General features: G+C 33.0%; 1 protein-coding gene across 1 annotated transcript in view; it reads right to left on the bottom strand.

Moving 5' to 3' along the window:
- The window catches only part of LOC146528643 (ATP-binding cassette sub-family G member 1-like), a 71,091-nt gene extending 46,291 nt beyond the window's left edge, over positions 1–24,800 (bottom strand). The window contains exon 1 of the mRNA XM_085203801.1: positions 24,402–24,800. Coding sequence (XP_085059927.1) covers positions 24,402–24,645 — 244 coding nt within the window. The 5' untranslated portion in view covers positions 24,646–24,800. The remainder of the gene's footprint in view (positions 1–24,401) is intronic.
- Between the last annotated feature and the right edge of the window lie 472 nt (positions 24,801–25,272).

Raw genomic sequence — 25,272 nt, 5'->3', positions numbered from 1 at the left:
TGAAATATAACTATTCCGCCATCCTGGATGGTCCGCCATATTGTATTTATAATGAAGTCACAAACCTTATCGTGCATTGTCATCCAAACCAATCGTGTATACAAAATTTCAGCTCAATCGTACGAACATACCTTTCATTATATGAAAGCACAAAAAACTTGAATCGGCACGATTCTATTGGATTTCAAGTGATGTCACATTATTTTTCTAATAGTTCTCGGCAAGATCTTTCATTTGATACCCATATTGCAGAAGTGCATAAATAATAACTATTCCGCCATCTTAGATATTCCGCCATATTGGATTTAGTATAACGTTACATTATTTTTAGAGTTACGGTCAACGACCCATTTCATTTAATATCTATATTGTAGAAGTAGACCAAATAGATACTCGGCTATCTTCGATATCCTCCTTATGGGATTTAGAATGACATCACATTATTTTTCAAGTTGCTCTCAACGAGCTCTTTCATTTGATACCCATATTGTAGAAGTACATTAAAAATAACAATTCCGCCATCTTGCCTGGTCCGCCATATTACATTTAGAGTGACGTCACATATTTTATCGTGCATTGTCATCCAAAGTAAACGTGTATACAAAATTTCAGCTCAATCGGTTGACGATATCTACTTCAAAATTGAGCTCTAAGATTTCACCCGAACCCACATACATACATTGCAAGTTAAATAAAAGCTTTTAAAAAAATACATATGCACGTACGATTTTCAAGGTATATATAACCTTGGATAAATGGTTTTTAAAGTTAAAGTCACGACTGTATTTCTTATCTTAATTTGATGATCTTCATAGAGGAAACGTGATATATGAACTTACGCGTAAGGGCAACAGGTTCGAATCCAAAACAAGTGACAAAATTGCAGTAGTTACTTCTATTTTCTTCTAACATTTCAAATGGTAAAAATAGCGTTTAATAAATTATAAGCAAAAAATCATTTTTAGAAAAAGCTTTTATTTAAACGCTTTAAAAAGGAGAAAATAATTTTTTTCTTTTAAATTTTAACTATCAACTCATAACCTCATTGTACACAATTTATATGATCATAAAAGCTTGTCGCGCGATTTACTTGTGTAACTAAACTAGTGCTAATTTAATTATGTAAAATCTGCTAAGTTTCAATTTTTAAAGTTTCAATTTAATTAAATATTGATTAACGCGACAAGCTTTTATGATCATATAAATTGTGTACAATGAGGTTATGAGTTGATAGTTAAAATTTAAAAGAAAAAAATTATTTTCTCCTTTTTAAAGCGTTTAAATAAAAGCTTTTTCTAAAAATGATTTTTTGCTTATAATTTATTTTTTACTTTTTAGTTACCACTGGCTAGGTTTCTCATACTAGAGACATGTACCACGATTCCTCTTCTATGGTTAGGAATGCTGTTGGCGACACTAGACCCTTCCTGATTACAGTGGGGGTTCACCAGGGCTCGACTCTCAGTCCGTTCTTATTCAATGTAGTGCAGCCTCCATAGCTGATGATGTATGCTGACGACATAGCACTCATTAACGAGAACCGACTGACGCTGGAGCGTAAAGTGAACCTCTGGAAGGGCATGCTTGAGAACCGCGGTCTTAAACTAAATGTGTCGAAGACCGAGTACATGGCCTGCGGGAGCCCGGATTCGAGCACGATCCTTATAGGTCCTGAGCCAGCCGTTAAGTCAGAAAAGTCCAGGTACCTTGGATCCGTTATGCACGAGTCTGGAGGCATCGATCACGATGTCCATGGCCGGATAATGCTGCCTGGGCCAAATGGCGGGAGGTCACTGGTGTGGTCTGTGACCGAAGAAAACCGCCAAGCTCAAGGAACTGATATACAAGAGCATCATACGACCGGTTCTTTTATACGGCAGCGAATGTTGGCCAGCACTATCTCGGCACACTCAGGAGCTTCACGTCACGGAAATGAAGATGCTGAGGTGGATGTGCGGCGTAACGCGGTCTGACCGCATACGCAACACATTCGTTCGAGGTAGTCTTGGGGTCCGTGACGTAGCGGATAAGCTCCAAGAGCGCCGCCTGAGATAATATTGCCACGTTACGCGCCGGTCTAAGAACTAAGTCGGATGCAAGTGCCTTGCTATATCAGTTCCTGGAGTGAGACCTCCTGGACGCCCAAGGAAGCGCTGGTTGGATGTCGTGATGCCGGATATGAGAGCCAATGGTCTAACCACTGAGGACGCTAAAGACCGCGCAAAGTGGAGTAGGTTGAGTAGGAAGGCAGACCCTGGCAATAGCCGGGATTAATGCCAAGAGGATTCTTCCTCCTGGCATTTCAACCTTCAACCTTCTGGTTTCTCACACTAGATGTCATATTATTTTTCTAATTATTCTCGGCAAGCTCTTTCATTTGATACCCGTATTGCAGATGTGCATAAATAATAACTATTCCGCCATCTTAGATGTTCCGCCATATTGGATTTAGAAAAATGTCACATTTTTCGAGTTACTCTCAACGAGCCCTTTCAATAGATATTCATATTGTACAAGTAGACTAAAATTACCTATTTGGCTATCTTGGATGGTCCGCCATATTGGATTTAGAATGACGTTAGTTTATTTTTCGAGTTGCTCTCAATGAGCCCTTTCATTTGATATCCATATTGCAGAATTGCAAAAATAATAACTATTCGTACATCTTAGATGGTCCCCCATGTTGGATTTAGAATGACGTCACATTATTTTCCAAGTTGCTCTCAAGAAGCCCTTTCATTTGATATCCATATTATAGAAGTGCATTAAATATAACTATTCCGCCATCTTGGATGGTCCGCCATATTAGATTTAGAATGACGTTAGATTATTTTTCGAGTTGCTCTCAATGAGCCCTTTCATTTGATACCCATATTATAGAAGTTCATGAAATATAACTATTCCGCCATCCTGGATGGTCCGCCATATTGTATTTATAATGAAGTCACAAACCTTATCGTGCATTGTCATCCAAACCAATCGTGTATACAAAATTTCAGCTCAATCGTACGAACATACCTTTCATTATATGAAAGCACAAAAAACTTGAATCGGCACGATTCTATTGGATTTCAAGTGATGTCACATTATTTTTCTAATAGTTCTCGGCAAGATCTTTCATTTGATACCCATATTGCAGAAGTGCATAAATAATAACTATTCCGCCATCTTAGATATTCCGCCATATTGGATTTAGTATAACGTTACATTATTTTTAGAGTTACGGTCAACGACCCATTTCATTTAATATCTATATTGTAGAAGTAGACCAAATAGATACTCGGCTATCTTCGATATCCTCCTTATGGGATTTAGAATGACATCACATTATTTTTCAAGTTGCTCTCAACGAGCTCTTTCATTTGATACCCATATTGTAGAAGTACATTAAAAATAACAATTCCGCCATCTTGCCTGGTCCGCCATATTACATTTAGAGTGACGTCACATATTTTATCGTGCATTGTCATCCAAAGTAAACGTGTATACAAAATTTCAGCTCAATCGGTTGACGATATCTACTTCAAAATTGAGCTCTAAGATTTCACCCGAACCCACATACATACATTGCAAGTTAAATAAAAGCTTTTAAAAAAATACATATGCACGTACGATTTTCAAGGTATATATAACCTTGGATAAATGGTTTTTAAAGTTAAAGTCATGACTGTATTTCTTATCTTAATTTGATGATCTTCATAGAGGAAACGTGATATATGAACTTACGCGTAAGGGCAACAGGTTCGAATCCAAAACAAGTGACAAAATTGCAGTAGTTACTTCTATTTTCTTCTAACATTTCAAATGGTAAAAATAGCGTTTAATAAATTATAAGCAAAAAATCATTTTTAGAAAAAGCATTTATTTAAACGCTTTAAAAAGGAGAAAATAATTTTTTTCTTTTAAATTTTAACTATCAACTCATAACCTCATTGTACACAATTTATATGATCATAAAAGCTTGTCGCGCGATTTACTTGTGTAACTAAACTAGTGCTAATTTAATTATGTAAAATCTGCTAAGTTTCAATTTTTAAAGTTTCAATTTAATTAAATATTGATTAACGCGACAAGCTTTTATGATCATATAAATTGTGTACAATGAGGTTATGAGTTGATAGTTAAAATTTAAAAGAAAAAAATTATTTTCTCCTTTTTAAAGCGTTTAAATAAAAGCTTTTTCTAAAAATGATTTTTTGCTTATAATTTATTTTTTACTTTTTAGTTACCACTGGCTAGGTTTCTCATACTAGAGACATGTACCACGATTCCTCTTCTATGGTTAGGAATGCTGTTGGCGACACTAGACCCTTCCTGATTACAGTGGGGGTTCACCAGGGCTCGACTCTTAGTCCGTTCTTATTCAATGTAGTGCAGCCTCCATAGCTGATGATGTATGCTGACGACATAGCACTCATTGACGAGAACCGACTGACGCTGGAGCGTAAAGTGAACCTCTGGAAGGGTATGCTTGAGAACCGCGGTCTTAAACTAAATGTGTCGAAGACCGAGTACATGGCCTGCGGGAGCCCGGATTCGAGCACGATCCTTATAGGTCCTGAGCCAGCCGTTAAGTCAGAAAAGTCCAGGTACCTTGGATCCGTTATGCACGAGTCTGGAGGCATCGATCACGATGTCCATGGCCGGATAATGCTGCCTGGGCCAAATGGCGGGAGGTCACTGGTGTGGTCTGTGACCGAAGAAAACCGCCAAGCTCAAGGGACTGATATACAAGAGCATCATACGACCGGTTCTTTTATACGGCAGCGAATGTTGGCCAGCACTATCTCGGCACACTCAGGAGCTTCACGTCACGGAAATGAAGATGCTGAGGTGGATGTGCGGCGTAACGCGGTCTGACCGCATACGCAACACATTCGTTCGAGGTAGTCTTGGGGTCCGTGACGTAGCGGATAAGCTCCAAGAGCGCCGCCTGAGATAATATTGCCACGTTACGCGCCGGTCTAAGAACTAAGTCGGATGCAAGTGCCTTGCTATATCAGTTCCTGGAGTGAGACCTCCTGGACGCCCAAGGAAGCGCTGGTTGGATGTCGTGATGCCGGATATGAGAGCCAATGGTCTAACCACTGAGGACGCTAAAGACCGCGCAAAGTGGAGTAGGTTGAGTAGGAAGGCAGACCCTGGCAATAGCCGGGATTAATGCCAAGAGGATTCTTCCTCCTGGCATTTCAACCTTCAACCTTCTGGTTTCTCACACTAGATGTCATATTATTTTTCTAATTATTCTCGGCAAGCTCTTTCATTTGATACCCGTATTGCAGATGTGCATAAATAATAACTATTCCGCCATCTTAGATGTTCCGCCATATTGGATTTAGAAAAATGTCACATTTTTCGAGTTACTCTCAACGAGCCCTTTCAATAGATATTCATATTGTACAAGTAGACTAAAATTACCTATTTGGCTATCTTGGATGGTCCGCCATATTGGATTTAGAATGACGTTAGTTTATTTTTCGAGTTGCTCTCAATGAGCCCTTTCATTTGATATCCATATTGCAGAATTGCAAAAATAATAACTATTCGTACATCTTAGATGGTCCCCCATATTGGATTTAGAATGACGTCACATTATTTTCCAAGTTGCTCTCAAGAAGCCCTTTCATTTGATACCCATATTATAGAAGTGCATTAAATATAACTATTCCGCCATCTTGGATGGTCCGCCATATTAGATTTAGAATGACGTTAGATTATTTTTCGAGTTGCTCTCAATGAGCCCTTTCATTTGATACCCATATTATAGAAGTTCATGAAATATAACTATTCCGCCATCCTGGATGGTCCGCCATATTGTATTTATAATGAAGTCACAAACCTTATCGTGCATTGTCATCCAAACCAATCGTGTATACAAAATTTCAGCTCAATCGTACGAACATACCTTTCATTATATGAAAGCACAAAAAACTTGAATCGGCACGATTCTATTGGATTTCAAGTGATGTCACATTATTTTTCTAATAGTTCTCGGCAAGATCTTTCATTTGATACCCATATTGCAGAAGTGCATAAATAATAACTATTCCGCCATCTTAGATATTCCGCCATATTGGATTTAGTATAACGTTACATTATTTTTAGAGTTACGGTCAACGACCCATTTCATTTAATATCTATATTGTAGAAGTAGACCAAATAGATACTCGGCTATCTTCGATATCCTCCTTATGGGATTTAGAATGACATCACATTATTTTTCAAGTTGCTCTCAACGAGCTCTTTCATTTGATACCCATATTGTAGAAGTACATTAAAAATAACAATTCCGCCATCTTGCCTGGTCCGCCATATTACATTTAGAGTGACGTCACATATTTTATCGTGCATTGTCATCCAAAGTAAACGTGTATACAAAATTTCAGCTCAATCGGTTGACGATATCTACTTCAAAATTGAGCTCTAAGATTTCACCCGAACCCACATACATACATTGCAAGTTAAATAAAAGCTTTTAATAAAGATATAACATTCCCTTCATACTACTAATCGTAATTGGGTAAAAATTTGACACGATTCGCCAAAAAGAGTTGGCAAACTGAATCGATATTAGAAATAGTCCACAGGAAATTGGTGATCCGCACTGGGCACAACAAATTACAGCAATTTCCATTCTTCGACGTTTTTGCGATTTCGTCCCCACCCTTCGCATTTACGTAGCATGACTCTACCGTATTATGTATTACTTTGGCAAACTCATAAACATTTCCATGATGTATGTACGTCTCCTTTTTCCTAGCGATTTGGCTTTCAGGAGTACAAAATTCTATAGATGTTCTTCAAATAATTCTAAATATCATGGGCATTGATATATTCATCCGGATATGTACTGACAAATTATTTTTTTTTATAATATACCTACTTTTTAAGATATATTACTTATGTTTAAAAACTTAGGATTTTTTTTATTGCTCTATGTAATAAGAGCCTAATGGGAAGTAAACGATTTTGTTAATCATTTTATTAGATAAGAGTATAATGTTGTTTTAAGCAATTAACAAATCTATGAACAAATTTAATGTTTTCCTCATGTTATTTTCCTCATATTCTGTAATATGTGTATGCCCACATTTTTGGATAAACAAAATAAACATTTGAAACATTAGAGATATAAATATTATTACCGTAGCATTTGGCACTCCGTTCTCTCTGGTAATAACAATAAACAATATTAATTATTGAATCAGTGCAAATGTTTGTGTATCCTAAATAATTAACAAAAAAATATTTTAATTGATATTTTCATATTATTGTATAAAAATATAAATATAAAGTAGTGGCCGTAGTAGCTTAGGGGCATAATGCCCAGCGAAATGCGTTTTATGGAGAAAAATATCTTTTGTGGTAGATAGTCCATTTGTTGAGAAAGGCTATACCACTCGTGCATCACGTTAATCGGTAAAATAAAATGTTTCATAAGAGTAAAAAAACATTAATAAATATTTTAAAATTACATATTAATAAATTAAATTCGTGATGCGAGGCAATGCTTGAAGGCACGTCGCACACACAAAGGAACCGCTCATTTTGGCTTTTCCGCAAGTATATAATATTTTATTAAAAAGTAAACAGGCTAACGACGCGTGGTTATACAGCGATTGATGGTAAACGTGATGGCCGCCATTTAACAAGGAATGTCTCTAGTATGTACATATGTCTAATAAACATAAAAGGTATGATAAGATAATAAAAATTTATTTATATGTAGATAATTAATGGTAGTTAAAGTAAAACATTTGGAATATGTCATAATAAGTACTTAGTGTTAATGTTCTACATAAAAAGTAACTTGAGAAATTTATTAATCAAAGTGTTTATTGGTATACAGTTTTTTTCATATTTGATAAAATTTTAGAACAGTGAGTTCTGTCACTGTCTGACACGCAATGTCTCGAAAATTGTGCTAAAAATAATTACTATTAATTAATTTTTTTTAGTACATCATATTTCATTTAGATATATGAATTAATTATGTTTTCTAAACAATTCTCTTGAAGTCCAGTCTTGTAAATTAATAATATAAATTACTCGTAAGTTAAAATTACAAAAGCTTATGTGTTTTCAAAACTCTAAAACAATAAACAAAGTTTATTGACTTGGTCTATTCGCACACAGATTAGCTTCAATAGTAATTTATTTTCCATTCGACTCTATTTTTAATTTCACACTTTTCACGCTGGTTTAGGCATTGCCGGCTTGGGATGTCCATTTTCCGGAGTTAGCATATATTTCACTTGGATGGATGGATTGGATGTTTAAATTTAAAATTATAAAATGAATTCTTAATAAATTTTTCACATTTAAAACTTTATAATACAAAAATATTTTTACGTCGACCAGGAATCTAACTTATGACCTCTGTCTCCATAAACAATGGAGTAAATAACATATGGTAATAGTAAGATTGTTTTTTTATACTTTTTTCTAATATAACAAAGAAAACAAACATCTTGTCTAAGTTTGACAAAATTATTTATTTAAAGGCATGACAGAATATTTTTTTACCTTAATATTTAAAGTATGAAGTTAGTGAGTAAATAGATTCACTTATACATATAGATTTAAGTGATTATAATATTAAACGACGTACGTAACAAATAAAATACTTATATTAAAATTAATATTTAGTTTAAGTGGATTCTGAATGCATACAATTGATTATAATTCTTAAGGAGCTAGTACATTGGGTAGTACAGGGTGAGTCATATTGAACTTTCCGGTTTTGGAAGGACGTTGCACGAAGAAGGGAAGGAGTAGAAGGGTGGGGATGGTGTCATTAGACGCGCCATGACATGCAGTTTTAGTGTGAGCAATGGCTTGGTCGGGACAACATCGTGCGTTCGTAGTTGAAGAGTTTATTAAAAATGGCGGCTCCGTGATCACAACACAGCGTGCGTTCCGTTTACATTTTGCTATTGGTCGACGTGATCCCATTCCCACTGGACCAACAATCAGAAATTGGGTATCAAATTTTAGAGCAACATCATCAGCATTAAAAACAAGACCACAAGGCCGAATTAGGACGTCAACGTCAGCGGAAAACGTGGATAGAGTGCGGGCTTCAATTCAACAATCCCCTCGGCGTTCTGTTCGGAAACATGCCGCTTCACTAGGATTATCTTTCAGTAGTGTCCGCAGAATACTGCATAGAGACCTTAAATTTCACCCATACAAGATTCAGGTAGTGCAAGAATTAACAGTTAGAGACTTAGACACACGAACAAATTTATGCCGCGACATTCAGCAGATCCCCCGCACTGCTGTTTTGATCTTCAGTGATGAGGCACATTTTCACCTCGCCGGAACTGTCAACAAACAGAATTTTCGATACTGGGCTGAGAATAACCCACGAAACCTACACGAACGACCACTTCACAGCCCTCGAGTGACAGTGTGGTGCGCTATTGCAGAGTTTGGTGTGTGGGGTCCCTATTTTTTTGAAGAAGATGGTCAAGTCGTCAAAGTTACCTCTGCTCGGTATTGCGACATGCTTGAAACTTTTCTGAAACCGAAATTGGAGGAATTAACGCAGAATCATGACAACGATAACATCTGGTTCCAACAAGATGGTGCTACAGCCCATACATCCAGGCGTTCAATGGAAATCCTGCGACAAATGTTTCCCGGTCATCTCATTTCTTTGCGAGGTGACGTTGGGTGGCCGCCGAGATCACCTGATTTAACCCCCTGCGATTTCTTTCTCTGGGGTTACCTGAAGGAAAAGGTGTACACGCATCGTCCCCGAACCATCGATGAACTGAAGGCTGCAATCACGGAAGAAATCAATGCTATTCCGCTGAATATGACTCGACGAGTAATGGACAACTTCCGGGAAAGGCTTCAGCAGTGTGTGGTCAATGGAGGTAGACATTTACAGGATATCATTTTTAAAACCAACTAAATTAAAACTGCATGTTATGTGCTTTCAAACAATAAAATAATTTTTACTGCATGTCGCTTTGTTTTTAATACACACCTTATTGAAATCGGAAAGTTCAATATGACTCACCCTGTATTTATATAATAAATTAAGTCTTGTCTGCGGCTTCGTCCGCCGTTGTTTAATGGAAATAAATAGGAACTGTATGGCAGGTAGTGTGGATTTCAACTAAACAATAATCGTGATTAATTATTTCCGCCAAATTCTGAAGGCATTGCGTGTTGAGTGGCGTCATTTACGCCACGGTTTGCCTCGACACTAGAGCGAAGAAATAAATATATAATATTTCAATATTTTTTAATAATATTGAATATTTCAATATTTCCTCGAGTGTGAATCGAACCCACAACCTATCGTAATTATAGTCACACCTTGTACCCCTGCTTGGCCTCAATTAATGTAGGTACTTCAATCCATTCCTATATTATAAATTCGAAAGTAACTGTCTGTCTGTCTGTCTGTCTGTCTGTCTGTCTTACGCAATCAGGGCCAAACCGCTAATTTATTTGTGATAAAATACTCATGTAGAGATACTTGAGGGTCTCTTTTCTTTTTTATTATTATCGATATATACCAATATGTTAAAATATTACATTATTCCGCCATGTTAATAACAACCGTCGCTAAGCGACCGTTGATAAGCAACGATTTGCAAAGTTTGTTGTTAGAAAACGTCACCCGAAATGAGCTTGCTTAACGCATCTCTCTATTGAAAACTGAAAATAATTTCATAAATATATTTAATAAATATTCGTATAGTTCAAGCGGGCGTAGCCGCGTTCGGGTCCACTAGTTCAATATAAAAATAAATTATCAATTTGAACCATTACTTACTGAGATTAGTGCGTTCTACCAAATCAACTCTTCAGCGCTGTAATATTTAGTATAGACCATTTAGTATGAGTTTTGAGCGGCGTTGAGTTACGCAAGAAGCTAAAAAAATATTTAGTATTGAGAAATAGATATCGTGAGACGTAAAGAATTCGTCGTTAAGTAAATATTCGTGGCCTAGTGAGCAGTTCGCTTTAGATATGACCTCAGATGAATAGCTTGATATTATTTAAGATAAAATATTTACGCACAGGAAGGTCAGATGTTTACGACACTAGTCCATTATAAATTCAAAAGTTAATTAATTTATATACCATATATTGTAATTGATATGAGCTAATGTTGCAAAAATTTAATTACACTTAGAATATATTTATAATTAGAATATAATTATAATTAATGTCAGCCTGTTGATTTATATTATAGAAGTAGGTTCAAATCCCAATCAGGGAAATGTTTATATTATACTAGTGGACTTGGGCGGCTTCGCCCGCTTGAACTATACGAATATTTATTATTTTTTTAAAATATATTTATGAAAATATTGTCAGTTTAGATGGTGAATCCTAATAAACCATGTAACACGTGTTTATTGAAATATTTTTAAGAGTCTAAATTTCAAATCTTATAAAAATCGGTGGCGATTTAAATAAATTTCCATACAAACTTTCAACCCTTATTTCATCCCCTTAGGAGCCGAATATTGCAAATTCCCTTCTTAGCGAGCACCTACATCCTATAAAAAACTTCTATGGAAAATTTAAGACCCCTAGCACTTGTAGTTTCTAATATTTCATGATGAGTGAGTGACCTTTCGATTTCATATATATAGATTATTTTTGGTTTTGGTTCTTCTTGTTTTTATTTAGGCAGAGATGATATTTACATTATTGAAATTAATAAAGAAAAATCGATAATGTGATTTATATGTTTTGTTCATTCATTGTTAAATAAACACACATAAATCTTTGTATGGTTTTAAATATTTTTTACTTGTTTTATATTCGTTATTGTTATAAAATTACATATGATTTTTGATATAAATTACGCAAGAGACGTAAAGGTAGCTGACTTCAAACGTATGACGAATGTATATATTTTTTATTTACACATTGATTATAAATATATTATACAAAGGTCGAAAGTCAAGTATTTTAAGCATTTAAAAAGTATATACGTAGATTATCCATATGTACGAGTATAATAATAGTGGAACAAATATTTCTAAGTTTTCCTTTTTTTTTTGAGATTCGAGACATTGCGTGTTGAGTTGCGGAACTCTACGCTGCGGTTTGTCTTGAAAAATGAACGAGTTCACAATAATGGCGTTTACAGTCAAAAGTCCCACTGTACCAATTGGTCTCATACTTATATTTGCCGTGACTGTATTCTTTAAGGATTAAATCAAATAAGTTTCACAACATGTAAATTTTGAGAGTTGACGTTGTCATCGTAGTAGTATAAACGACAGACGACGTGGACAATGTCATTAGGATATATTTATTAGTCCTCAAATGTAATAAATTATAAAAAACAACATTATTTTGAACATACAAGGTTGTTTTAAGCAATAATAATATATAATTCCTAATTTAGTAAATAAAAATCAGCACGTTTCATGGGTTGTAAGGGTAGGCAGAAGGAACCTAGTGTTAAGACACTCCGTTCCCCACTTTCTGGCCTTGCTGGAGGCATTGCGTGTGGCAGAACTCAACGCCGCGCTTTACCTCGACACCAGAGCGAAGAAATGGAAATATAAACGTAAATTAATATTTCACTTCCTCGATTGGGGATCGAACCCACGACTGAATTATTAATAACCAAACCTAATTAAGGTATTATATTTGTACATTTAGGTACTAATTATCTCATGGATACTACAATCAAAATGAACGAACAAAATTACACCTGTAAAAATGCTTTGTATAGATTTCAGAATATAAAATATTCTCGAAATACACAGGCTCGTTGCCGAATGTAAAATTTATAGGATGCACGAGTTTCAACTGGCACAGCTCTCACAAATATCGTGTGTTCTTTTGCATCAACGATACTGCCAAATTGCATACCAATGAAGATAGCTTAAAAGACAGAATGGGATGAAAACCAAATTAATTTATCTACTGATTTTTTGTATAGCTTTATTTCCATCTAGTAAGAGAATTGGTAACTTCTAGCTTCATGCTTTATCCCTAGGAGATAGTCAAAAAGAACGGAGCGCCAAACGCTACGGTCTTCATACATGCTCTTCGGGGGTGCGCTTTTCCATCATAAATCTTTTTTGCCATTTTTTTCTTACTCATTCGTTCGACGTGCCAAAATAAATATTAAATTTTATAAGTATTCAAGTATATATACATACATACATACATATTTACTCATATTGTAAGTTATAAATATGCCCATATTTAACAAATAATGAATATTATTATACATGATATTATACCTTCCTTACTGCATAGCATAAATGGAAAGTGCCTGGACACTCCGTTCATCACATTTCAACCGAATCCGAGACATTCAGTGTCGACTGGCAGAATTTCAACAGCGCACAAAAATTATTCAAGTACAGCATAAAAATTTTCGCCGTAAACTAAAAAAATACCATTCATGATGAAAGTATAATATATGTACATAACTTATAAGGTTATCTTTAGTTTTAAACTAACAACCATATTTATAGAATAGACTTAAAAAAATTGATAATTTTGTGGCTATGACCTTGAAAGTTACTAAAGGAAAAAAACGGTCTTAAAATAGATTAATATAAACAGAATAATAATGAACATGTAGCAAGTCACAAGTTGCTACTAGATACAAGATAGATATAAATCGTAAAATATTGATTTGGAACTCTATATATTAAGAATAGAATAGAACAGAAAAATATTAAACACTTCTATGTCTTTAAGCAATAAATTAATTTTATAGTGAATTTCTTTATATAATTTTAAGGTAAGTTAAAATTTTAATAAAATTTTTAAGCAGTTAAAACTGCCAATTTTTATTTTTGGCTATCTCCGTGCCTAGAGCATACTCGCAGCTGGAAATGTACATGGACTGGTTCTGTTAATTTTCCTTTTCCATATTTAACGAGGTGCGAGTGTGGCGTCTCTTTTCATTGTAGCTAGTGAAATCTTTTGTATTCGTAATTAAAATTTTCAATTTTTTAATATACAAAGACTATAATCTCCAAGTTTTTTTTATTTTTTTTATTTCACAGGCAGGGTGAACTTAGTGTTAGGGCACTACGTTTACCACTTTCTTTGAAATTAATATATTAAATAATTAATTGAGACCAGTCGTGGCCCAGGGGCACAAGCGTGTGACTGTGACGGTGACAGGTTGAGGGTTCGATTCTCACTTGTGTAAATTAAATAAAAAATTAAGTAAATTAAATTAAATTAAGTAAAAAAGGAATATTCCGATATGAAAATAATTTATTAACCGGAAAGGGGACTGAACTCACAACCTATGTTTACTCATAGCACGTCAGGCTATGTCACTATAGCTACAATTAAGTGTCTAGTAATTAGACTATTAGACGCAGAGAAAAACAAAGTAAACATAATGAATGACCTACATAATTAAACAAGACCTACATAAATAAATACAATTAGAACATTAAACATTGGTCGTAATGGAAATTTAAATAATACTTCTATAGCAAGGTATTAAACTTGATTTGATTTTTATTATTATTTTTCTTATTAAAATATATATAACGAAACCCAATTCCGAAACTTAACGAGAGGCTTTTGCCTTGATGCCAAAAGGATAGAATAATTCATTCCCTCGAGTGGGCATCGAACCCGCAACGGCCTTTTATTTTATTTATGTCACAAACCTTAAGCTCTTTTACAGATCTATTTAGAATATAAATGTTAAAGTTGGCGAATATATTAAGATAATGTCTACGCACTGAAAGCATTGTTAACGTTATAAAACTTTCTCGTCTCTTGGAAACATTTTAGTTTCGAGCGAATTCGAGAACATTTATTATCACTTGAGTTTAGTTTCTTGCGGAGTTGGTGTTTCGTGGATGACTTTTCTTTTGCTTGCCCCCAACTTTTAACTCGTAATATTGAAATTTAATATGTTGAATGATGTTCATAATAAATGATTGTTTGAAGCTGATTTAATATTTCAGTATATATCAGTCTAATGAATTATTAACTTTCAACAAGTACCTACTAATATATTAGTCAAATATGAAAAAAAAGGGGCCACCTATGGATGGATTTATGGATTCTATCCTAAATGGGGGGGATGAGTAAAATATTTCCTCTTTCCCGCTCTGGCCCACGAGGCGCGGCGTTGAATTCTGCCAATTGAGACATAAAGTCTTGACAATTGGTCATATGAAGTGCTTTAAATATAGGTTTAGGAAAAAGCATGTAGCTTATAATTTAATTTTCCTAATTGTGTTATTTAAGAATCAGTTTTTTTGCAAATTTCAATAAAATGGATGATGTCTAGCGAGGTAGTCAGAGAGAACGGAGCGCCAAACACTACGGTAATAATATTGAACTACTGCTAGTAATACTAATATTGAAATACCGAATCCGGAAGATTTCCTCTTGTTATCTTGAATTTCTAATCTTGTTATTTTAAACAGGATCAAAACCAGCCCCAAGCTTGTCGCCTTATGTTCTCCTGCTGCACAATCCAGAGGACAATAACACACTTACAATATGACTTCCTCGATCACCATGTGTTATGCGGCCCAGAAAGCAACGCGGATGACTCAGTCAGATCAGAAGATCTGTTCCATTCCTCCTCTTATATTTCACGCAGCTATTTGTACCCTATCAGTGCGCGCTCGTATGGTAGACGTATCGGATGGAATGTTGCAGCCTTTGAAAGGCCGGCGGGGGCTGCGAGAAAGCCTTTCATCGTCGACCCCTTTACGATTTTAATATCGATTTATTAATGACATTCACACCTACTTTATTAACGATATTTGTTTTTATTTCATTTAAACATATTACTACACATAACAGATTATATTAAAATATAGTTTAAAAATGTTTATTCCTTTGTTAATTTTAACCAGAATATTCTTATACGAGTTAAGCACTTAGTAGTGACGTAATAGTTGTTGACGAAGGTTGAAATAGCTATGCTCTATTTGCAACTAGACATTAGTGATGTACTAAAAAAGTATATTAGGTAAACGACATACAATTGCGTAAAAGGCGTGCGTGTTATACATAGCTACTTCAGGCTACCAATTAGATTCTCCCATACTTACGATTACGATAACAGTATTTTTTAAGTTAATATATATATGTTAATTTAATATATACCTGTATTTAGTATATTTGTGAGTTTACTGATTAAATTTAAATTGATTCTATAATATATGAGACACCCAGGGAACGGACACGTTAAAGAACATTTTTGTAGACACGAGCTGAATAATATTTTTCATCTTAGATAAGTACGTACTTAGATATATCGTAAAATTTTAATAAATTTATATACTTACTCAATAAAACCTTTAAGTTCACAAATAAATCAAATTACTCATATATTATTCTAGCATATCATTTTCAGAACATTATATACGAATACACAGACACATTGATTATGAATACAGTGAAACTTATAGAGCTTCTTATCGTCTCTGTGTAACTCTTTGTGGTTTAATATTTCTTGGTTGTTCAAGAAATATTATAATAAAATAAGAATTATCAGTTTGTATTCATACATTTCAATTGTGTAGTGATTGTACGGAGTGATTCTACCAGTAAACCAGTATAAAACGAAACATAGACTGTTTGAAACAAGACAATAGTATTGCACAATCGTGTTTTATCTCAAAATACTTTGAAGAGTACAAATGGATTCGCTGAAACAGGCCTCGAGAATGGGTTTTGTGGGACGATGTCGACTTGATTACACTCCAACTGAATGAACATTCATTTAAATCAATTGTTTACAGTTAAAACATATTATTAAGCAATTGAAGATATATTTAGAAAAAAGTTCTGGTAAGATCGATTTTTTATTATTAATTATATATATGTTTAGTTCAATTATTAATGTAATATTAATATTGTTTTCTTTTAAAATTAATATAATATTAGAAGTAACCTGTATACTTTTATGTAATGATTGATATATTACAAATAGATGAGAAACTTGCCCCACACTTTTTTTTACGTTATTGACGTTTGACATAAATATCATCAAAATCGGTCAATTCGTTCAGTCTCTACGACGCCACATAGAAACAACAACCTACATACATACATACATTACCCTCCTTTGCGTCGCGTAATCGGGTAAAAATACGGAAATTGTATGTAATAACTACGTTTTAAATGTCAATATAAATGCGGATGGTACTTAAATATATTTTCTTAAAAAGGCAAGAGGACAATTATTATATTATCTATATCTTTTTTATTTTAATATAGGTGTTGATGCTTTCTTTTTTTCGTTAACATTAACTAAATAAGGTATGTTAAATTAATATTTTTAATATCAGTATGACAAATAAGCATAAGGTTATTAATTATGTCTGTAAGAGTATAATTAATGTCAACAAAAAAAAAAAGATTTTCAGATAGTACATGCGGAAGAGGTGTATCGTGCTTTTATTTACCGTGCTTTAGTTTAAGTAGTATTATATTTTTATTCTAATGTTTTATATATTTTTAAATATAATGTTTGGCATATTTCGGACAAATTGTCATCTGGATTGTGCAATAGGAAATGTTATAACATGAATAAGATACGTTATTGATATATTCACGTCTAAATCCGGCATTTCTGTGACTGACTCACTCACTGAATGTAAGTGTGACCAGAAGATCAAGAAAATGAAAATAATTCCTCTCCCTGAGTGAATCAAACTCACAACCTTCGCGTAAACAGTCAGTCACTGCCGCTCTCGCTGCGGCACTATGGTCTAGCTATTTTATGGAAAAAGACAATCACTTATAGAGTTATAAGTATAATATAGTAGGAGTATATACTTTAAATTGTTTTGCCTTTTCAGTGATAACCTTTGATTATATATCTAAACTTTACGTTTGAAGGTGACATAATTAAATTTGTTGATAATTTTTTACCAATACAGTAAATAAATAATATTATAATAATATTGATAGCATACTTTAGTTTTGATTATTTTTTTTTATCATAACAATACAGGCCACCGCATGTGTCACTTTATATCATTTAAGTATCAACAAATGAATGATATACAAATATGTAATGACGTTAGTTTTGTAAGACGTTATAGGAGACTGTATGTAAGTACTATGTAAAAACAGCAAGGCGTTTAATCCTGCAATTCAATACTGGAATTCGGCGGAAAGTGGACAACGGAAGTTTCTTAATGGGAATGGTGTGTCACCAAATTCCCAGGTTCCCTTTGTGTACCCGGAAACTAAAGTAACTATAAATACAACAAGAGTTTACTGTATCTTACTTTTTAAATTTGACATTATGACATATAAAAATTTAAAAAAATATGCAAATAAGCACAATCTAGAATCGATAATTTGTTTAAGCCGAAATTATTTCTTTTTAGCTCAACTGAGATGTCCCGACAGACACAAGTAGCTGTATTACTAAATTTTACTCTATGAAACGTATTCTTGCATAAAGATGAAATATATTCTCATAAAAAAAAATAAGAATCTTGAATTTGTTGCGATAAACCTTAGGTATGTGCAAAAATGTCGCTATTTCCAAATAACTGGTAGCTAAGGTAAGCGAGTGTGGAAATAGCGATAGAGGTGGACATTTTATTTCGTTGCGTATAATACCTAACCTATGTATTTCGTTTAGGTTACCAAGATAATGTGTTAAATGTAAAATGAAGAACTCTATATATAATTTAGTATACTTTTAGAGAACATTTATTATATATAAATATATTTTTTTCTAATATTTTGTTCTTTTTTTTTCACACATTTTGACGTTATATCTTGCGCATAGCAGAGATCTCAGTGTTAAGACACTCCGTTCCTATTAAGATACTTCCGTTCCGCATTTTCTTCCGAATTTTGGAGGCATTACGTGTTAACTGGCGGAACTCAACACCGATAACTTAAAAAATAATCATTGCTATAGTTATGAATTGTATAAAAAATAATAATTATTATTAAAACATAATATTTCTTGTAATAGTCGTAAATATTAATTGGAAGGATTTATTTATAGGTTACAGTATATACTAGAATCTACGTAAAATAAATTAAGAAATAACGAGGTCGAATTAGGTCACGTGTTGATGCACGACAGCGTCAATTAAAAATGTATATGTACTGCTTTTTGATTTTTAAATAAATCTTATTTTTTTATAATTTATTTTATATTATATTTTTCTGATTTTATTTATTATCTTTTATTTATTCCTTAAATTTTTATATTACCTATAGATATAAAATTAAAAAATAGTGTAGGGTTTATGCAGCACTGTAAGAGATTTTTGGCTGTATTAGACTAGCCAAGCGTTGTCTTTCAATTTCATTTTCATTTATTCATTTTTTTCTTTGAATTTCAATTTTTTTTAATTTTTTTTTAATTAAAAAACATATAACATATAAATCAAATATGGTTCTATTTATATCTATGGACATAAATAAGACAACAGAGCGATATATTACCGTGCTATAATTAGAGTGTAAATAGAATATTATATAAATATAAAACGATAATTAAAATTCCATAAACATGAATTTAATAAATAGGTATTTAACACACATTGATTTCTTAGAAAGTTTATAACATGTCTTATCATTTGCTTTAAAGAGGGTGCTATCAAAACAAATATATACATAGAAACAATAATAACGGGTTGTATGTGTTTTTAAGCCGTTCCAACTCAAACAATACGGCTCGCACGGTAAGGTTGGATAGGAAAACTTTATTCATTAGTTATGTTAGAAGGAAAAGGTGGGCCCATTTGTAAAAGGGTAATACTAGCAGTACTAATAACTTATAATTATAACACTTCGCGAACTTAAAATAGTATTTGGTTTAAAAGTGAGTGTTGGCTCTTATAGCGGTTTTTTTCTCGTTTTATTTTCACGCTGTATCACGCATGTAGCAGGGTAGGTAGCTTTGTGTTAAGACTCTCGACTCTCCGCTCCCCACTTTCGGACAAAATTTGTAGGCATTGTGTGTGCTCGACACCAGATCGAAGATTATTATTCAATTTTAATATTTCTTTTATTAATGTTCAATGCCAGTGATAAAATTTGACATTTTATTACTTAACAAGGATAAGCATTCTATTTATTCTCCGAGCATTTATCTTTTTTTTAGTTTCTTGCTGTATCCTACATATAGCAGTACGCAGAAGTGACCTCAGTTAACTTTTCACTGTCCGCCTGCCGTCCAATTTCGAGTTTAGTGACGGGACTTTACGGGAACGTCTCGATTTTACCAGAATTAAAAAATAATGTTTTTATTTTTACCATCACGTTGAGAGCATGTTCCTCTGCATCATGATGGCCAATGCACCTATTATTCCAAAGATTCTCTTTGTTTACCCTACAATGTGTTAAAACACACGTTATTGTACATATAGGGTGAAGATAATTCAACTGCACTTTTCAAAATACTCAGACTAAGCTAATTTCTCAAAGTATTAAAATATATTTTAAGAACTTAATGAACTAAGACCATTTTAAGTTTTTTTTGTTATAAGTTGTTTGTTTGACTACCATCGATAATGAAATCCGGGAAAATTGTAACATTTTTTTGTTCTAAGTAACTTCAATTGATACAAAATCGTATAAACTGAACTTAAAAATGTTATTGCATTCTGAAGAATGTTATGATATTAAAACCCTATTTATTATTTAGCGATATTAATAATTAAAGGGTTTAAAGTAAATTTTTTATCTATAGTTACCTGTGACATGAAGAAAAAATAACATTCTTCAGTTCAGTTAATATGATTTCGTCACAGATAAGTATAGATAAAAAATGTACTTGAAACTGTTTAATTATTAATATCTCTAAATAATAAATAGGTCTTGGACATTGGAATATCAAATATGAAACATATCAGGCTCGAAGATCTCAGATAGGGACAATGGTTCTTCTGTAAAATATAGATTTTAAGTTTGTTAAAACTGGGCCTTATCGATTTTCTCAACATTATATCAAATAATCATTATAATTTATTTTTTATTTGTTAGTTTATTAAAAAGTGATACTTATATCACTTTTTCCCCAATTCCACCATTTATAGCACTTTACCACCAATAATCCCTAACGCACAGAATCACTTAATAATATTGTATGTTCTACACATAAAAAAAGTACAATTATGTACATACTGATGTACTTACATATTTTTACTAACTTATCTACTAAAGAAAAGGAATTTAATAGTGAAGTTCAATGTTATTTTTAATTATTAGGAAATAACATAAATTCGATAATGAATAACTTGTATTAATCATTATCGAATGACGTTTTTCCTTAGCAAACCGGTTAAGTATTAATACTGCATTGTTTATGTACCAAAAATTTATATTTTATATTTCTTTGTAAGTTATAATGGAGTTATGGTAACTAAGGTGGGTGTTAAATATTTTTTATTTATTTTTGAAGATTGCTTGTTATTATATAGAAAGGAGGTTATATAAATAGAAATATAATATTGGCGAACGTTACGAGGTAATGCGTAATATTCGCCAATTATTTACAAAATATTTTTATAAACATAATTTTAATATTGATATAAAATTATTTTTAAAAATAAACACCTATATCATGTATATGATAAAATATGACTAAATATACAAAAAATATATAAAAACAAAATTAAGTAAGGTCAATGGCACTGGATCGAGAAGCGATACCTCATTTAATGGCAATTCCATTATTTTTCTTTATTTTGCTGGGTAAAAATAATTTCGAGTCTGCTTAAGCTTAGAGTGTTGCCTCCGAAATTCAACTCTCTCAAAGAAGAAGAGAGAAGAAGCCAAGCAGCAGAAGTCATGCCAACTTCTTCTACAAATACAAAGACGTTTATCTATTAGGTCATTCTCTGTTTGAGAACAAAATACAAACACGTGTACCTTTTATCTTAAAATAAATAAATAATAAAAAAAAACCTGCAAGACCAAATGGAATGCTGTCTTTGAATATACCTGATCTTGTAGGTATAATACCAAAATGAGACTCAGATTTGGCTTAAAAATGTATGTTGTTTTTAATGTTAAGAATCTTCAATGATAGTTCCATTATACCATAGCTATTATTTATAGTAAAATGATTCAATTCGAAAAGTTTTCTTAAAATTAAAAGTGAGAATCTAATGTCAAGACTTCCTTTCCAATTCGAAAGATTGTGTGTACCGTGTATAGTGGCGGATCTTAACGCCGTCATTACACTAGGTTCCCTTTGCCTACCCTGCTGTGCGATCAGGATACAGCGTGAAGCTGATTGGTTTTTAAGACATGGAAATTTTGAACATTTGGTTGTTAATAAACCATGGCCGAACACCATGAGCTTTGAACACCTTGACCATTATATTATCAGTGATTTGACATGTCGAGGTCATTAAAACAGAATAGAATAATCAATATTCAATTTATTACACTCGTGCTTGTTTTATAAATCCTTTATGTATATTTTTTAATAGAAGATTATATTTTAATAAACATGTCTATATTTAAGATATTTTATGGTAATAAGTAAAAATATATGGATTAAAAATAAAATTTAAATACAAATGCCTATTAACCATTAGAAACAATTGTACTTCATTAGCTATTTTGACGTTATCGTTTTTAATCCCATAAATTATTTATACACATAGTAATTAAAGCATATGATTAAAATCTACATGTCTCGTTTCCTAATAAAATAAATTTAAAGGAATGGATATGATACCTTTTTGTTAATAGTGATAATTGTAATTAAAATATGTCTTTTGCTTCTATTTATTATATCAATAATCTATATATATAAAATCGAAAGGTCACTCACTCATCATGAAATCTCAGAAACTACATGTGCTAGAAATCTCAAATTTTGCATACGAGTTATTTATAGGACGTAGGTGCTCGTTAAGACGGGAATTTGTAATATTCGACTTCTAAAGGGTTGTTTTTGGGGTTGAAAGTTCGTATGAAACTTCGTTACTACAAATGCTAGGAGTCTCAAATTTTGCATAGACGTCGCTAGGACGTAGTCATGGAGACAGAAATTAATAATAACATAGTTGACGCGGGTGAAACCGCGAGCGGGCCCCTAGTAATCTATATATATAAAAGGACTTGTCCTCACTGACTGAGGTAAGACGCACGCACAGCCGTAACCGCTAACGGTAGAAACGTGAAATTTGGACAGATGTTTACTTTCGTAATCTGGACATCCACTAAGAAGGGATTTTGAAAAATTGTAACCCTAAAGGGGTGAAATAGGGGTTCAAAGTTTGTATGGAAAAATCTTTAAATCGCAACCGATTTTTATAAAATTTGAAATTTAGAGTCTTAAAAATATTTCATTGAATACATGTTTCATGGGTTATTAGAATTCGCCCCCTAAATACGCAAGTGAAGCTGCGCGCGTCCGCTAGTAATATATAAGCACGTCGGCCTAGAAATATTATCATAATTACATTGATATCACTAGATATTTTTTTTTATATCTGACACAAAAAGAAAACGGGTCGCGCTACGCTTCACAGCGTTAAACTTTAAGAGCGACGGTTGTGGATTCGATTCCCATTCGGGGACCTCCGTTGCGTATGCGCATTGTTCACTCGGGAACAAGAGAAAAATCTTAAAAACAAATCTGCGCAGCCATCTACAGCTAACGTCAGGGCGGCCACGACTTGTTAAGTCCTTACTAATAACATTAGGTTGAAGATAAAAAATCTCACAACTTTTTAAGCATAATAAAGCTTGAACATTATAAGTGCCTGATTTATTCAATACACAATAACGGGAAATATTTAGTTTATTTATTATTACAATAGTGGTCTTAGCAGACGAATGACAATTTATTATTACAGGGTTTTATTTTCTTTAAACTTAAAATACTCAACACAGTGTTTTGTCTTGTTACCAGAGACATGGAAATATTATATAATTAGTTCCCTTGAGTATAAATAAAACCCACAACCGTCATCTTATGTATATGTTCAACAGATAACACGCCACTGTGCCATAACGACCTTAAAAATATTTTAAATATAAAAAAAATCATAGTGCAAGTCAAAACTACCACAGATAATTAAAAACAACTACCCACTAAACTCATTTTCTTATAACAATATTTATCGAAGCAAACGTGTCGATGTAGGTACATTGGCAAGTCATTGCTCCAAATAAATATTTTTATCATCTTAGCCGGAATTATGTTTAGATAATAATACAACAAATAACAACATATAAAAAGAACCGACTTAGATAATTATTTAAGGACGAAATAATAGTAAAGTCTCTTAACTAATGTAACAAAAATTACAAAGTAAATAATGTCATTTTTTAGCAAAACTTTTTGAATACACTCCAATAAAAATAAACACATTATAATAAAAAATCTTAATTTATATTTTAATTTATTATCTGTATTTTTTAAGTATAAATATTTAAATACAAAAAACCGTTGTTTCACTTACCCTTACTTGAGCTGACAGTAAATCCGACATCTTCAAATAAAATATGAACGGGGGGTCGTTTTGCCATACGATTAAGTGCTTTTAGAGTGGAGCCAGCCCTTTCTAAAGCTGCAGGGGTCCACTGACTTCCTTCGCTGGAATTTATAGGTGAAGATTCAACTTCGTTACTCGTTGAAGTATGGGCTAAAGCGGCTCCCGCGATCGCACGACGTACCAACGGAACGTTTTTTTCCACTGTCGACATTTTTTCCAAACTAAATGTTCTAAATAATATTTTTAACACATAACAATTTTTATATTTTCTAGAATCTAGTTTTAGATAGGCGTATCTATCCTACATAGCTGCGCAAGCGACACGCGCATTCTATATAGAGGTTGCCGTTTGACTGAGCACCCTGTTCAACCAGATTTGCGGTTGCGTCAGGTGAACTATTTAACGTGTAATAATAGGTCATTTTTAAAAATGTATTTATTAATAGTATATTATGTGGACGATCGCTATTTTGCAAACAAAATAGAAATAAAAAAGAACATTTTTTACCTTTTTTTATACAATATAAATGTTAAATGTTATATTATGTATGTTTAATGTTAAAAAATTATACCGAATATGGAATCATATTCGGTATAATTTTTCATTGGTAATAATGAGGGGGTCAAAAACATCATTTGTTACGGAAATATCATTTTAATTTTAGTTAAATAATAATTTTATTTAAGGCCAGACGTGGCGTAGGTCCAGCGTGCGGCTGGAGGAGTGGAGTGTCTTAACATTACGTTCCCAGGTTCCCTCTGCCTAATATGCGGGATACATACGATAAAAAATGTTCTCTGCTTATAATTTAAAAAACCAGTCAAGTGCGAGTCAACC

This window comes from Heliconius melpomene, chromosome 19 (genome assembly GCF_056956725.1).
Source record: "Heliconius melpomene rosina isolate 202511_hmr_F chromosome 19, ASM5695672v1, whole genome shotgun sequence".
NCBI classification, from domain to species: Eukaryota; Metazoa; Arthropoda; class Insecta; order Lepidoptera; family Nymphalidae; genus Heliconius; species Heliconius melpomene.
This window is presented reverse-complemented; position numbering and strand designations above follow the sequence as displayed.